The sequence below is a fragment of the Oncorhynchus nerka genome, linkage group LG28 (assembly GCF_034236695.1).
Source record: "Oncorhynchus nerka isolate Pitt River linkage group LG28, Oner_Uvic_2.0, whole genome shotgun sequence".
NCBI lineage: Eukaryota > Metazoa > Chordata > Actinopteri > Salmoniformes > Salmonidae > Oncorhynchus > Oncorhynchus nerka.
In genome coordinates, this window is record NC_088423.1 from 49,445,680 (window position 1) to 49,459,505 (window position 13,826).

The 13,826-nt window shown below is 45.1% G+C and overlaps 1 protein-coding gene across 1 annotated transcript in view; it reads left to right on the top strand.

Annotated features, from left to right (window-relative positions):
- Window positions 1-1,250: 1,250 nt before the first annotated feature.
- The window catches only part of LOC115112727 (kinase non-catalytic C-lobe domain-containing protein 1-like), a 91,239-nt gene continuing 78,663 nt past the window's right edge, over window positions 1,251-13,826 (top strand). Inside the window, exons 1-2 of the mRNA XM_065012861.1 lie at window positions 1,251-1,733; window positions 7,866-8,064. Of these exons, the coding sequence (XP_064868933.1) occupies window positions 1,638-1,733; window positions 7,866-8,064 (295 nt within the window). The 5' untranslated portion in view covers window positions 1,251-1,637. The remainder of the gene's footprint in view (window positions 1,734-7,865; window positions 8,065-13,826) is intronic.

A 13,826-nucleotide genomic window follows, 5' to 3' on the forward strand; every position in this document is an offset into this window, starting at 1 on the left:
GCCTGCTCGCCTCCCTACCACTGAGGAAGTACAGTTCCCGCTCAGCCCAGTCAAAACTGTTCGCTGCTCTGGCCCCCCAATGGTGGAACAAACTCCCTCACGACGCCAGGACAGCGGAGTCAATCACCACCTTCCGGAGACACCTGAAACCCCACCTCTTTAAGGAATACCTAGGATAGGATAAAGTAATCCCTCTCACCCCCCCTCCCCCTGAAAAGATTTAGATGCACTACTGTTCCACTGGAGGTCATAAGGTGAATGCACCAATTTGTAAGTCGCTCTGGATAAGAGCGTCTGCTAAATGACTTAAATGTTAAATGTTAAATGATAACAAGTTCAAACAGGTGCCATTAATACAGGTAACGAGTGGAGGACAGAAGAAGTTACAGGTCTGTGAGAGCCAGAAATCTTGCTTGTTTGTAGGTGACCAAATACTTATTTTCCACCATAATTTGCAAATAAATTCATAAAAAATCCTACAATGTGATTTTCTGGATTTTTTTTTCTTCTCATTGTGTCTGTCATAGTTGAAGTGTACCTATAATGAAAATGACAGGCCTCTCATCTTTTTAAGTGGGAGAACTTGCACAATTGGTGGCTGACTAAATACTTTTTTGCCCACCTGTATATAGATACTGCACTGTTGGAGCTAGGAACCCAAGCATTTCGCTACACCTGCAGTAACATCTGCTAAATATGTGTATGTGAACAATAAAATGTGATTTGAACATTTCATTTGATTTGGAACGACGATTTTCTGAAAATGTGGGAATTTTGCAAACCCACTTACAGGCCTGATGTGGCATGTAAACCACGAGTTTCAGGCCACCATATTAGGGTAAAGCTAGGGCTCAAAATAAGGCCTGATGTAAAATAGATTAATTATAATGATAACATATACTAGTGCAGCATATACTAGTGCAGCATAAGTAACTAGTGCAAGCAGGTGTGATTTTGCACTTGGTAATACATGAGTAAAATCTTAACAACGCAGTTTGCAATTAATGTCACTCATGAGAATGACTGCAAAAAAATGTAGGACAGAATTTGCACCAAAGGCTACACCCGTTCTAAGTCACTCAATGGCACGCTATTCCAGAATTGCTTTGATGCAGATCGCGGCGCTGTACGTGAATGGAATCTTGTAAATAGGCTACCCTGCTTCAAAACAAATTATGGTACATAGTGTAGCTCCGTAGCCTTTACTAGGAGGACTTGGGAACTGCAGTTCATTATAGCAATGTCGGTTATTTTTGTGGAGGTGTGGTAGTCGTTGCCATGACAGCATATAGTTGGCAAACTCCCTTGTTGCCATTGATTATAGGAAGTACACATTCAAACGCTGTTTTTCGCTTGTTTTGGAATGAAAAGAACTGCAGTGACACCGACCGATTTGTTGAATGACGCATCATGTTGCTGGTGGTAGTGGAAGGACGGGGAACATTCTAAAAAGTAGCCCGCACTGTTCGTGTTTGGACCACATATTCAGGCATGTAATCTTTCCTGACTCAATACATTGCCAGGACACCAATGGAGGAAACGCTTTAGGCTAAGGGCTTTAGGCTAAGGGCTATGAGTATGAAACTGCACGCACCCAATTCTACAAATATCCACAGTCTTGTTCAAAACTAAATACAATGGGGACATCTGGAACTGATGCAGTCGAATTCTCAGGGGAAGAAGAGGAGGAATACTATGAATTTGAGCATCTACCTGCACTCCTTGAAGATGAGGTGAGAGTGAATATTTATGTTTACATTATTATCATCATTAATATTATTGTTCTCTCATTGGCATATATTAACCAAGCTTGAATATTGTAGGCTACCAACAATATTGTGTACTGAGGGTCCCCAAGGGACTGACTTTATTGTCTGTGAAATATATGCACCTGGGCTATGTTACTTGTGCAGTCCCAATAGATAGGCTAACCTATATGCTATTCACCAAGGGATTTAATGATTGAAGAAGACATGTTGTTTTATAAGGTCTATCAAATCAACATCATGCTCTCTGTCTCAGGACATCAGATGAATGTCTGTGATCTTTCCTTATAACTCTCAAGGTGATCAAGGACCATACTTATACTGTGGGACATAGGTAATGACCCCTGCTGTGTCCCCTCATGGCTTTAAATTGATAATCTGGAGATTCATTACAACATTAAAATACTACCCTGTCCTGTTTTCATCTCCCAGTTTGAGTTTTAAAGTAACTGCCCAGTGAAAATCTAACTTTTAAAAGTTCATATTCTGTTAACTCATAGCCAAATAATGTTGTTGACTCGTCCTATACTCGTATTTGTGGCCAAAGCATACATTTGACAAGAAAAAAAACACAAAAACCCTACCTTTACCTTGTATCTCAAACCAACCGTTTAAAAAAAATGCTTGCTGTTTCCTCATAGATCATGATGTCATCTCCCTGAAGAGGATGAGCAGGCCAATCAGCGGTCTATTTTTTATGACTGATATACAGTACCAGTCACACCTACTCATTTCAGGGTTTTTCTTTATTTGTAATATTTTCTAAATTGTAGAATAATAGTGAAGACATCAAAACTATGAAATAATGAACATAGAATCATGAAGTAACCCAAAAAGTGTTAAACAAATCAAAATATATTTTAGATTCTTCAAAGTAGCCACCCTTTGCCTTGATGACAGCTTTGCAACCTCTTGGCGTTTTCTCAACCAGCTTCATGAGGTAGTCACCTGGAATGCATTTCAATTAACAGGTGTTACTTGTTAAAAGTTGATTTGTGGAATTTCTTTCCTTAATGCATTTGAGCCAATCAGTTGTGTTGTGACAAGGTGTACAGAAGATAAAGACCAAGTCCATATTATGGCAAGAACAGCTCAAATAAGCAAAGAGAAACGACAGTCCATCATTACTTTAAGACATGAAGGTCAGTCAATGCGGAAAATTTCAAGAACTTTGAAAGTTTCTTCAAGTGCAGTCACAAAAACCATCAAGCACTATGATGAAACTGGCTCTCATGAGGACCGCCATAGGAATCACACTGCACACTGCCATAACCCATCTGGACAAGAGGAATACCTATGTAGGAATGCTGTTCATCGACTACAGCTCAGCATTTAACACCATAGTACCCTCCAAACTCGTCATTAAGCTCGAGACCCTGGGTCTCGACCCCGCCCTGTGCAACTGGATCCTGGACTTCCTGATTGGCCTCCCCCAGGTGGTGAGGGTAGGTAACACCATCTCCACCCCGCTGATCCTCAACACTGGGGCCCCACAAAGGTGCGTTCTCAGCCCTCTCTTGTACTCCCTGTTCACGCACGCCTCCAACTCAATCATCAAGTTTGCAGACGACACTATAGTGGTAGGCTTGATTACCCACAACGACGAGACGACCTACAGGGAGGAGGTGAGGGCCCTCGGAGTGTGGTGTCAGGAAAATAACCTCACACTCAATGTCAACAAAACAAAGGACATGATCGTGGACTTCAGGAAACAGCAGAGGGAGCAGCCCCCTATCCACATTGACGGGACAGTAGTGGAGAAGGTGGAAAGTTTTAAGTTCCTCTGCGTACACATCACAGACAAACTAAAATGGTCCACCCACACAGACAGTGTGGTGAAGAAGGCACAGCGCAGCAGCAGCGCCTCTTAAACCTCAGGAGGCTGAAGAAATTCAGCTTGTCACCAAAAACACTCAAACTTTTACAGATGCACAATCGAGAGCATCCTGCCGGGCTGTATCATCGCCTGCTACGGCAACTTCTCCACCCACAACCGTAAGGCTATCCAGAGGGTAGTGAGGTCTGCACAACGCATCACCGGGGGCAAACTACCTGCCCTTCAGGACACCTACAGCACCCGATGTCACAGGAAGGCCAAAAAGATCACCAGGGACAACAACCACCCGAGCCACTTCCTGTTCACCCCGCTATCATCCAGAAGGCGAGGTCAGTACAGGTGCATCAAGCGGGGACCGAGAGACTGAAAACAGTTTCTATCTCAAGGCCAACAGACTGTTAAACAGCCACCACTAACATTGAGTTGCTGCTGCCAACATACTGACTCAACTCCAGCCACTTTAATAATACAAATTGATGTAATAAATGTATTCACTAGCCACCTTAAACAATGCCACTTTATATATTGTGTACATACCCTACATTACTCATCTCATATGTATATACTGTATTCTATACCATCTACTGCATTTTGCCTATGCCGTTCGGCCATCGTTCATTCATATATTTTCGTGTACATATTTTTATTCATTCCTTTACACTTGTGTGTATAAGGTAGTTGTTGTGAAATTGTTAGGTTAGATTACTTGTCAGATATTACTGCATGGTCGGAACTAGAAGCACAAGCATTTCGCTACACTCGCATTAACATCTGCTAACCATGTGTATGTGACAAATAAAATTTGATTTGATTTGAAAGGAAGACCCAGAGTTACCTTTGCTGCAGAGGATAAGTTTATTAGAGTTACCAGCCTCAGAAACTGCAGCCCAAATAAGTTCTTCACAGAGTGCATGAATCAGGCCTTGATGGTCGATTTGCTGCAAAGAAACCACTACTAAAGTACACTAATAATAATAAGAGTGTCACAACTTCCGCCGAAGTCGGTTCCTCTCCTTGTTCGGGCGGCACTCGGCGGTCGACGTCACCAGTCTTCTAGCCATCACCGATCCACTTTTCATTTTCCATTGGTTTTGTCTTTGTTTCCCACACACATGGTTTTCATTTCCCTATTACTGGTCATGTATTTAACCCTCTTTTTCCCCCATGTCTTTGTGTGTGATTGTTTGTTGTTCAGGTCGGTATGTTTCCGGCTGTTTTTTCCCGGGTGCTGATTTCACCCGTGCTTTGTGACAACCGTTATTGTTCGCACATTGGCATTGTTACTTTGTGCTATTTCTTAAGTAAAGTGCATTGTTCACTCATCTCTGCTCTCCTGCGCCTGACTTCATGCACCAGCTACACCCACCGCCTGACAAAGAGACTTGTTTGGGCCAAGAAACACTAGCAATGGACATTAGTCCAATGGAAATATGTCCTTTTGTCTGAGGGGTTCCAAATTAAGGTTTTTAGTTCGAACTGCCGTGTCTCTGTGAGATGCAGAGTAGGTGAACAGATGATCTCCGCATGTGTGTTTCCCACTGTGAAGTATGGAGGAGGAGGTGTGATAGTGTGGGGGTGCTTTGCTGGTGACACTGTCAGTGATTCATTTAGAATTAGAGTCACACTTAACCAGCATGGCTACCACAGCTTTTTGCAGCGATACGCCATCCCACCTGGTTTGCGCTTAGTGGAGCTATAATTTGTTTTTCAACAGGACAATGACCCAACACACCTCCAGGCTGTGTAAGGGCTATTTGACCAAGAAGGAGAGTGATGGAGTGCTGCATCAGATTGACCTGGCCTCCACAATCACCCGACCTCAACCCAATTGAGATGGTTTGGGATGAGTTGGACTGCAGAGTAAAGGAAAAGCAGCCAACAAGTGCTCAGCATATGTGCGAACTCCTTCAAGACTGTTGGAAAAGCATTCCAGGTGTAGCTGTTTGAGAAAATGCCAAGAGTGTGTAAAGCTGTCGTCAAGGCAAATGGTGTCTACTTTGAAGAATCTAAAATGTAAAATATATTTTGATTTGTTTAACGCTTTTTTTGGTTGACACATGATGCCATATGTGTTATTTCATGGTTTTGATGTCTTTACTATTATTCTACAATTTTGAAAATAGTAAAAAATAAAGAAAATAAAGAAAAACCCTTGCATGAGTAGGTGTGTCAGACTGGTACTGTATGTCCACACTATTCTATTGTTTAAATTGTTTTTTTTAACCTTTATTTAACTAGGCAAGTCAGTTAAGAACAAATTCTTATTTTCAATGACGGCCTACTGGGGAATAGTGTGTTAACTGCCTTGTTCAGGGGCAGAAAGACAGATTTTTACCTTGTCAGCTTGGGGATTCAATCATGCAACCTTTCGGTTACAAGTCCAACGCTCTAACCACTAGTCTACCTGCCGCCCCAGTGCACGCATACACCATTCCAACACAGAAAAGCTACCTTTTAACATACTTCACTAGCATTTTTTGGAAGGAAAACTATTTCACTCGTATTTTAAGTAGTTATAGTTCCAATGTTTAACCATGTACAGTGTGCAATATCCGTGCAGAAAAGTTATTCAAAGTTTGTCACGATCGCCGTCTTCGTGGAAATGACCAGACCAAGGTGCAGCGTGGTGAGGGTACATTTTTCTTTATTATAAACAAGAAACAACAAAAACGAACGTGAAGCTTACTAGGGCTAAACAGGTCACTAACAAAGACAACTACCCACAAAATACAAAAGGAAAAAAGGCTGCCTAAGTATGATTCCCAATCAGAGACAACGATAGACAGCTGTCACTGATTGAGAACCATACCCGGCCAAAACATAGAAACACAGAACATAGAGTTTCCCACCCGAGTCACACCCTGACCAACCAAACATGGAGAATAAAAAGATCTCTACGGTCAGGGCGTGACACAGTTATTCACTTTGGAAGTTTTGAGCTGCAGGGGCTTTTGCAAGTGTGGCGACTCCGCAGAGACACTGCAGGGTAATCTTGAGTGGAAGGCGGTATGTGTGGGGTCAGCCTGCCAGATGCATTCAGCTTTAGTCTACACACAAGGGGAACAAGTGTAAACTTAGTCACATTTGACCTTTGAGTACTATGGGATGAATTAAACCATTAACAACTCATGATTTCCCGCGATTACTTAGTCACCCACTTAGAAGCCCAACCAGAAAATAAATCACTCACTACTTCACTCTTTTCTTTCCCTCTTATTCTCTCTCCGTCGCTAAACCTTTGAGGAGTTCCACCAGTGCAGATTTGGTCTCATTTAGAGCTCTTGGAGTGAGAGGGGAAGTTATGCGGACCTGCACATTTAACTTGAGGAGAGTGGGAGAGACTCAATGTTTCTCTGCACTGTTTCTCAAGGGAAACAGTCTATTTATGGCCTTTTGCTGCTGCTTAAAGTGACAGTTTTCTGCCCTATTATTGTGCCATATTCTACAGCATTGTAGGTGCGCTTTATTCACCTTCCGAAACAAATATTTTGTAACTGACAGGCAACCATCTTTTAGATCTCTCTCAGATCAATTGAAGATGTACTTTAAAGAGGAATATTCTGTCTTCACCCCAGTTCCATCTTTTTAAATGTTAGAAGAAAAGGGTTCCAAAAAAAGGGTTCTTCGGCCGTACCATAGGAGAACCCTTTTTGGTTCCAGGTAGAACCCTTTTTGGTTCAGTGTAAAACTCTCTGTGGAAGGGGTTCTACATGGAACCCAAAAGGGTTCTACCTGGGGACAGCTGAAGAACCCTTTTAGGTTCTAGATAGGAAAAAAAAGTGCTAAGTGTTTAAAATTACAACAACTGAATGCCCATGTTCCATAAGACTTCCATGAGACTTTTGAGAAAAGACAGTGGTCTGCTCCACTGTTCAGTCACATGCATGTAATGGAAATGCAGAGTACTGGACACATCATGACAATGGAGTCTCTCTATCTTAGTGCCATCAAAGACTGGCTTTTGTGCTAATGTGCAAAGCCAACAAAAGATCCTCTCTTCTTCACACACAAGTCCAGCACTGAAAATGTCAAACATGCCATGAGTTGTTTCGTATTCATTGACGTAATAAGGCTTCTTCATAAGACAAAATGTGCCCGCTTGGCTTTGCACAGTTTGCAGCATGACATACGAGGGTGTGGGTGTAAATGTGTGTATTGCTGCATGACACATACTGTATTAATTGTGCCTGTGTGTGCATGTGTGATACTCGTGTGTGTGTGTTTGTGTGTGTCTGTGTGTGCGTGCATGCGTGTGTCCGCAGGAGAACGTGTCCCTGGCAGATATCCTGTCGTTGCGGGACACCTGTCTGATGGAGCAGGAGGTGTGGGCGGTGTGTGTGGAGTGTGTCCTGGCCTTGCAGAGTATTGCCCCATCGGCCCTCTTCCACACCCTGTGCCTCACACCCGACACCCTGGCCTTCAACGCCCATGGCAATGTGTGCTTTATGGAGCAACTCAGTGGTGAGTCAACACAGCCCTCTCTACCTCAGAGATGATCCAGTCTCCCTGTCCATTCAGGGTCATGTTCATTAGGGCACACAAAAACATTTTAAAAGGTTTTGTAACAAGAAACGAAAAATAGTTATCCTTTTTGCAGTAGTCCAAGTACTCCCTCCCTGCTTCACTTTATTTTCTTCCATTTAGTTCATATTGAACACAACCTAGGTCTATCAGTTATTCAGTGGATTCTATGGTGTTTCGTTTCAGTTACAGTTAATCTGTTAGTCAATGCTGTCTGCTATTGTAAACGACTGAGGCAGCACTCTCTCCACTGATCAATCAGTCTGATCTGATAAACCCTGGCATCCTGAGGTCACAGGTCAATCTGTCCTCCCTATCTGAGGTCAAAGGGTCAAGAAGATCAGGGCCCGTATTCAGGTCCCCCCTTCTATTTATTATGACTTCAAAGGTCAAACTGATCTTAGATCAGCACTCCCACTCTGAGATGCTTAATGAATAGGGCTTCAGATTCTCCCCTTAAAGTTTGTTTACAAACCTCATCATATTCTCTTTTGGTCAGCAGTATACGTTTCAAACTAGAAAGTTCCACCTGTATCCAAAATAATTAAAATGAAAAACGGCTGCTTTTGCAAAAGAGGGATGTCTCTTAAAATGTTGAGCTATTGTGTGATTACACCTGTGTGATGTGATTTTGCAGTCGTCTACAGCTCCTCATCTCATTTGGATGAAAAAGGTTGGTGAAACAGTCATATCCTTCATGTTCAGGATAGTATGCCTCTGTCTCACCGTGTCCCTCAGACATACTGAGAAATCCACTCTGCCAACAGGCTAGCTTCTTCTCCTCTCAGGGAACTGCAATCATCTGTCTTTTACCAAACGAGGTTGCGTCACCGCCTGTCATACTCACCCCCTTCCACACAAACATACACAGGCAGGTAGGCAGGCACGTCAACACATACACACATGTATGCATGGATCCACAGACGTACATGCACACCGGACGCTCACACACATACGCACACACATATCAGTTCAGGGATAGCCTCCCGTTTTCTCCCTGGCAACATTAGTAATTGATAAGCATTGATGAGATCAACAGTGTCCGTGTTGCCAAGGGGATTGTTTCCCTGGTAACCAATATTCTGGCGGTCAGCTGGCTATCAGTGCCTTTGACTCACCCTGGATTCACATTAGAATCTATTGCTATTTGCTAATTGAGATAATTTGGTTAAGACACAATAAGATGTGCTGTCAGATGTCCTTTGTTGTGCACATGTTGGAATACTAACCAGCACTTATACTACTACTTTTCTCCCCTGCACTGATTAGGTTTAATCGAGCGGTTTTCTGAATACTGATGTGTGTGGGACATCATCACGTGTTCCCTTAGGAATTGAGCATTCAGAGTGACCTTACGTGACCAATTTAATGCTCAGTATGCAGCAGTGTTATTACTCATGGAGCAGTATCCATTCAAATCAAATCAAATTGTATTTGTCACATGCGCCCGAATACAACAGGTATTCGTAGACCTTACTGTGAAATGCTTACTTACAAGCCCTTAACCAACAATGCAGTTCAAGACATAAGAGTTAAGAAAATATTTGCTAAATAAACTAGTCAAATTTTTTATAGAAAGTAACACAATAAGATTACATAACAATAAAAAGGCTATATACAGGGGGTACCGGTACCGAATCAAATTTTATTTGTCACATACACATGGTTATCAGATGTTAATGCGAGTGTAGCGAAATGCTTGTGCTTCTAGTTCCGACAATGCAGTAATAACCAACGAGTTATCTAACCTAACAATTCCACAACTACTACCGTATACTACTAAGTGTAAAGGGATAAAGAATATGTACATAAAGATATATGAATGAGTGATGCTACAGAACGGCATAGGCAAGATGCAGTACATTTACATTTTACATTTAAGTCATTTAGCAGACGCTCTTATCCAGAGCGACTTACAAATTGGTGCTTTCACCTTATGACATCCAGTGGAACAGCCACTTTACAATAGTGCATCTAGGTCTTTTAAGGGGGGGAGGGGGAGAAGGATTACTTTATCCTATCCTAGGTATTCCTTAAAGAGGTGGGGTTTCAGGTGTCTCCGGAAGGTGGTGATTGACTCCGCTGTCCTGGCGTCGTGAGGGAGTTTGTTCCACCATTGGGGGGCCAGAGCAGCGAACAGTTTTGACTGGGCTGAGCGGGAACTGTACTTCCTCAGTGGTAGGGAGGCGAGCAGGCCAGAGGTGGATGAACGCAGTGCCCTTGTTTGGGTGTAGGGCCTGATCAGAGCCTGGAGGTACTGAGGTGCCGTTCCCCTCACAGCTCCGTAGGCAAGCACCATGGTCTTGTAGCGGATGCGAGCTTCAACTGGAAGCCAGTGGAGAGAGCGGAGGAGCGGGGTGACGTGAGAGAACTTGGGAAGGTTGAACACCAGACGGGCTGCGGCGTTCTGGATGAGTTGTAGGGTTTAATGGCACAGGCAGGGAGCCCAGCCAACAGCGAGTTGCAGTAATCCAGACGGGAGATGACAAGTGCCTGGATTAGGACCTGCGCCGCTTCCTGTGTGAGGCAGGGTCGTACTCTGCGGATGTTGTAGAGCATGAACCTACAGGAACGGGCCACCGCCTTGATGTTATTTGAGAACGACAGGGTGTTGTCCAGGATCACGCCAAGGTTCTTAGCGCTCTGGGACGAGGACACAATGGAGTTGTCAACCGTGATGGCGAGATCATGGAACGGGCAGTCCTTCCCGGGAGGAAGAGCAGCTCCGTCTTGCCGAGGTTCAGCTTGAGGTGATGATCCGTCATCCACACTGATATGTCTGCCAGACATGCAGAGATGCGATTCGCCACCTGGTCGTCAGAAGGGGGAAAGGAGAAGATTAATTGTGTGTCGTCTGCATATCAATGATAGGAGAGACCATGTGAGGTTATGACAGAGCCAAGTGACTTGGTGTATAGCGAGAATAGGAGAGGGCCTAGAACAGAGCCCTGGGGGACACCAGTGGTGAGAGCACGTGGTGAGGAGACGGATTCTCGCCACGCCACCTGGTAGGAGCGACCTGTCAGGTAGGACGCAATCCAAGCGTGGGCCGCGCCGGAGATGCCCAACTCGGAGAGGGTGGAGAGGAGGATCTGATGGTTCACAGTATCGAAGGCAGCCGATAGGTCTAGAAGGATGAGAGCAGAGGAGAGAGAGTTAGCTTTAGCAGTGCGGAGCGCCTCCGTGATACAGAGAAGAGCAGTCTCAGTTGAATGACTAGTCTTGAAACCTGACTGATTTGGATCAAGAAGGTCATTCTGAGAGAGATAGCGGGAGAGCTGGCCAAGGACGGCACGTTCAAGAGTTTTGGAGAGAAAAGAAAGAAGGGATACTGGTCTGTAGTTGTTGACATCGGAGGGATCGAGTGTAGGTTTTTTCAGAAGGGGTGCAACTCTCGCTCTCTTGAAGACGGGAGGACGTAGCCAGCGGTCAGGGATGAGTTGATGAGTGAGGTGAGGTAAGGGAGAAGGTCACCGGAGATGGTCTGGAGAAGAGAGGAGGGGATAGGGTCAAGCGGGCAGGTTGTTGGGCGGCCGGCCGTCACAAGACGCGAGATGTCATCTGGAGAGAGAGGGAGAAAGAGGTCAGAGCACAGGGTAGGGCAGTGTGAGCAGAACCAGCGGTGTCGTTTGACTTAGCAAACGAGGATCGGATGTCGTCGACCTTCTTTTCAAAATGGTTGACGAAGTCATCTGCAGAGAGGGGAGGAGGGGGGGAGGATTCAAGAGGGAGGAGAAGGTGGCAAAGAGCTTCCTAGGGTTAGAGGCAGATGCTTGGAATTTAGAGTGGTAGAAAGTGGCTTTAGCAGCAGAGACAGAGGAGGAAAATGTAGAGAGGAAGGAGTGAAAGGATGCCAGGTCCGCAGGGAGGCGAGTTTTCCTCCATTTCCGCTCGGCTGCCCGGAGCCCTGTTCTGTGAGCTCGCAATGAGTCGTCGAGCCACGGAGCGGGAGGGGAGGACCGAGCCGGCCTGGAGGATAGGGGACATAGAGAGTCAAAGGATGCAGAAAGGGAGGAGAGGAGGGTTGAGGAGGCAGAATCAGGAGATAGGTTGGAGAAGGTTTGAGCAGAGGGAAGAGATGATAGGATGGAAGAGGAGAGAGTAGCGGGGAGAGAGAGCGAAGGTTGGGACGGCGCGATACCATCCGAGTAGGGGCAGTGTGGGAAGTGTTGGATGAGAGCGAGAGGGAAAAGGATACAAGGTAGTGGTCGGAGACTTGGAGGGGAGTTGCAATGAGGTTAGTGGAGGAACAGCATCTAGTAAAGATGAGGTCGAGCGTATTGCCTGCCTTGTGAGTAGGGGGGAAGGTGAGAGGGTGAGGTCAAAGAGGAGAGGAGTGGAAAGAAGGAGGCAGAGAGGAATGAGTCAAAGGTAGACGTGGGGAGGTTAAAGTCGCCCAGAACTGTGAGAGGTGAGCCGTCCTCAGGAAAGGAGCTTATCAAGGCATCAAGCTCATTGATGAACTCTCCGAGGGAACCTGGAGGGCGATAAATGATAAGGATGTTAAGCTTGAAAGGGCTGGTAACTGTGACAGCATGGAATTCAAAGGAGGCGATAGACAGATGGGTAAGGGGAGAAAGAGAGAATGACCACTTGGGAGAGATGAGGATCCCGGTGCCACCACCCCGCTGACCAGAAGCTCTCGGGTGTGCGAGAGCACGTGGGCGGACGAAGAGAGAGCAGTAGGAGTAGCGGTGTTGTCTGTGGTGATCCATGTTTCCGTCAGAGCCAAGAAGTCGAGGGACTGGAGGAAGGCATAGGCTGAGATGAACTCTGCCTTGTTGGCCGCAGATCGGCAGTTCCAGAGGCTACCGGAGACCTGGAACTCCACGTGGGTCGTGCGCGCTGGGACCACCAGATTAGGGTGGCTGCGGCCATGCGGTGTGGAGCGTTTGTATGGTCTGTGCAGAGAGGAGAGAACAGGGATAGACAGACACATAGTTGACAGGCTAGAGAAGAGGCTACGCTAATGCAGAGGAGATTGGAATGACAAGTGGACTACACGTCTCGAATGTTCAGAAAGTTAAGCTTACGTAGCAAGAATCTAATTGACTAAAATGATTAAAATGATAGAGTACTGCTGGGGTAGGCTAGCTGCGTTGTTGACACTACCCTAATCAAGTCGTACCGTTGAGTGTGAAGTTTCTACAATGCTGCTTTTCGGGAGCTAGCTGGCTAGCTAGCAGTGTTGGTTACGTTACGTTGCGTTAGGAGAACGACAATAGCTGGCTAGCTAACCTAGAAAATCGCTCTAGACTACACAATTATCTTTGAAACAAAGACGGCTATGTAGCTAGCTATGTAGCTAGCTACGATCAAACAAATCACACCGTTGGGACTGTAATGAAATGAAATGAAAAAGTGATACTACCTGTGGAGCGACGCGGAATGCGACCGGAATGCGAAAGTTCTATTCAGTAGACGGTATAGAGTACAATATAGACATATGAGATGAGTAATGTAGGGTATGTAAACATTATATTAAGTGGCATTGTTTAAAGTGGCTAGTGATACATTTTTACATCAATTTCCATTATTAAAGTGGCTGGAGTTGAGTCAGTATGTTGGCAGCAGCCACTCAATGTTAGTGGTGGCTGTTTAACAGTCTGATAGCCTAACCCTTTTCCTGTAGTCCACGATCAATTCCTTTGCCTTGCTCACATTGAGGGAGAGGTTGTTGTCCTGGCACCACACTGCCAGGT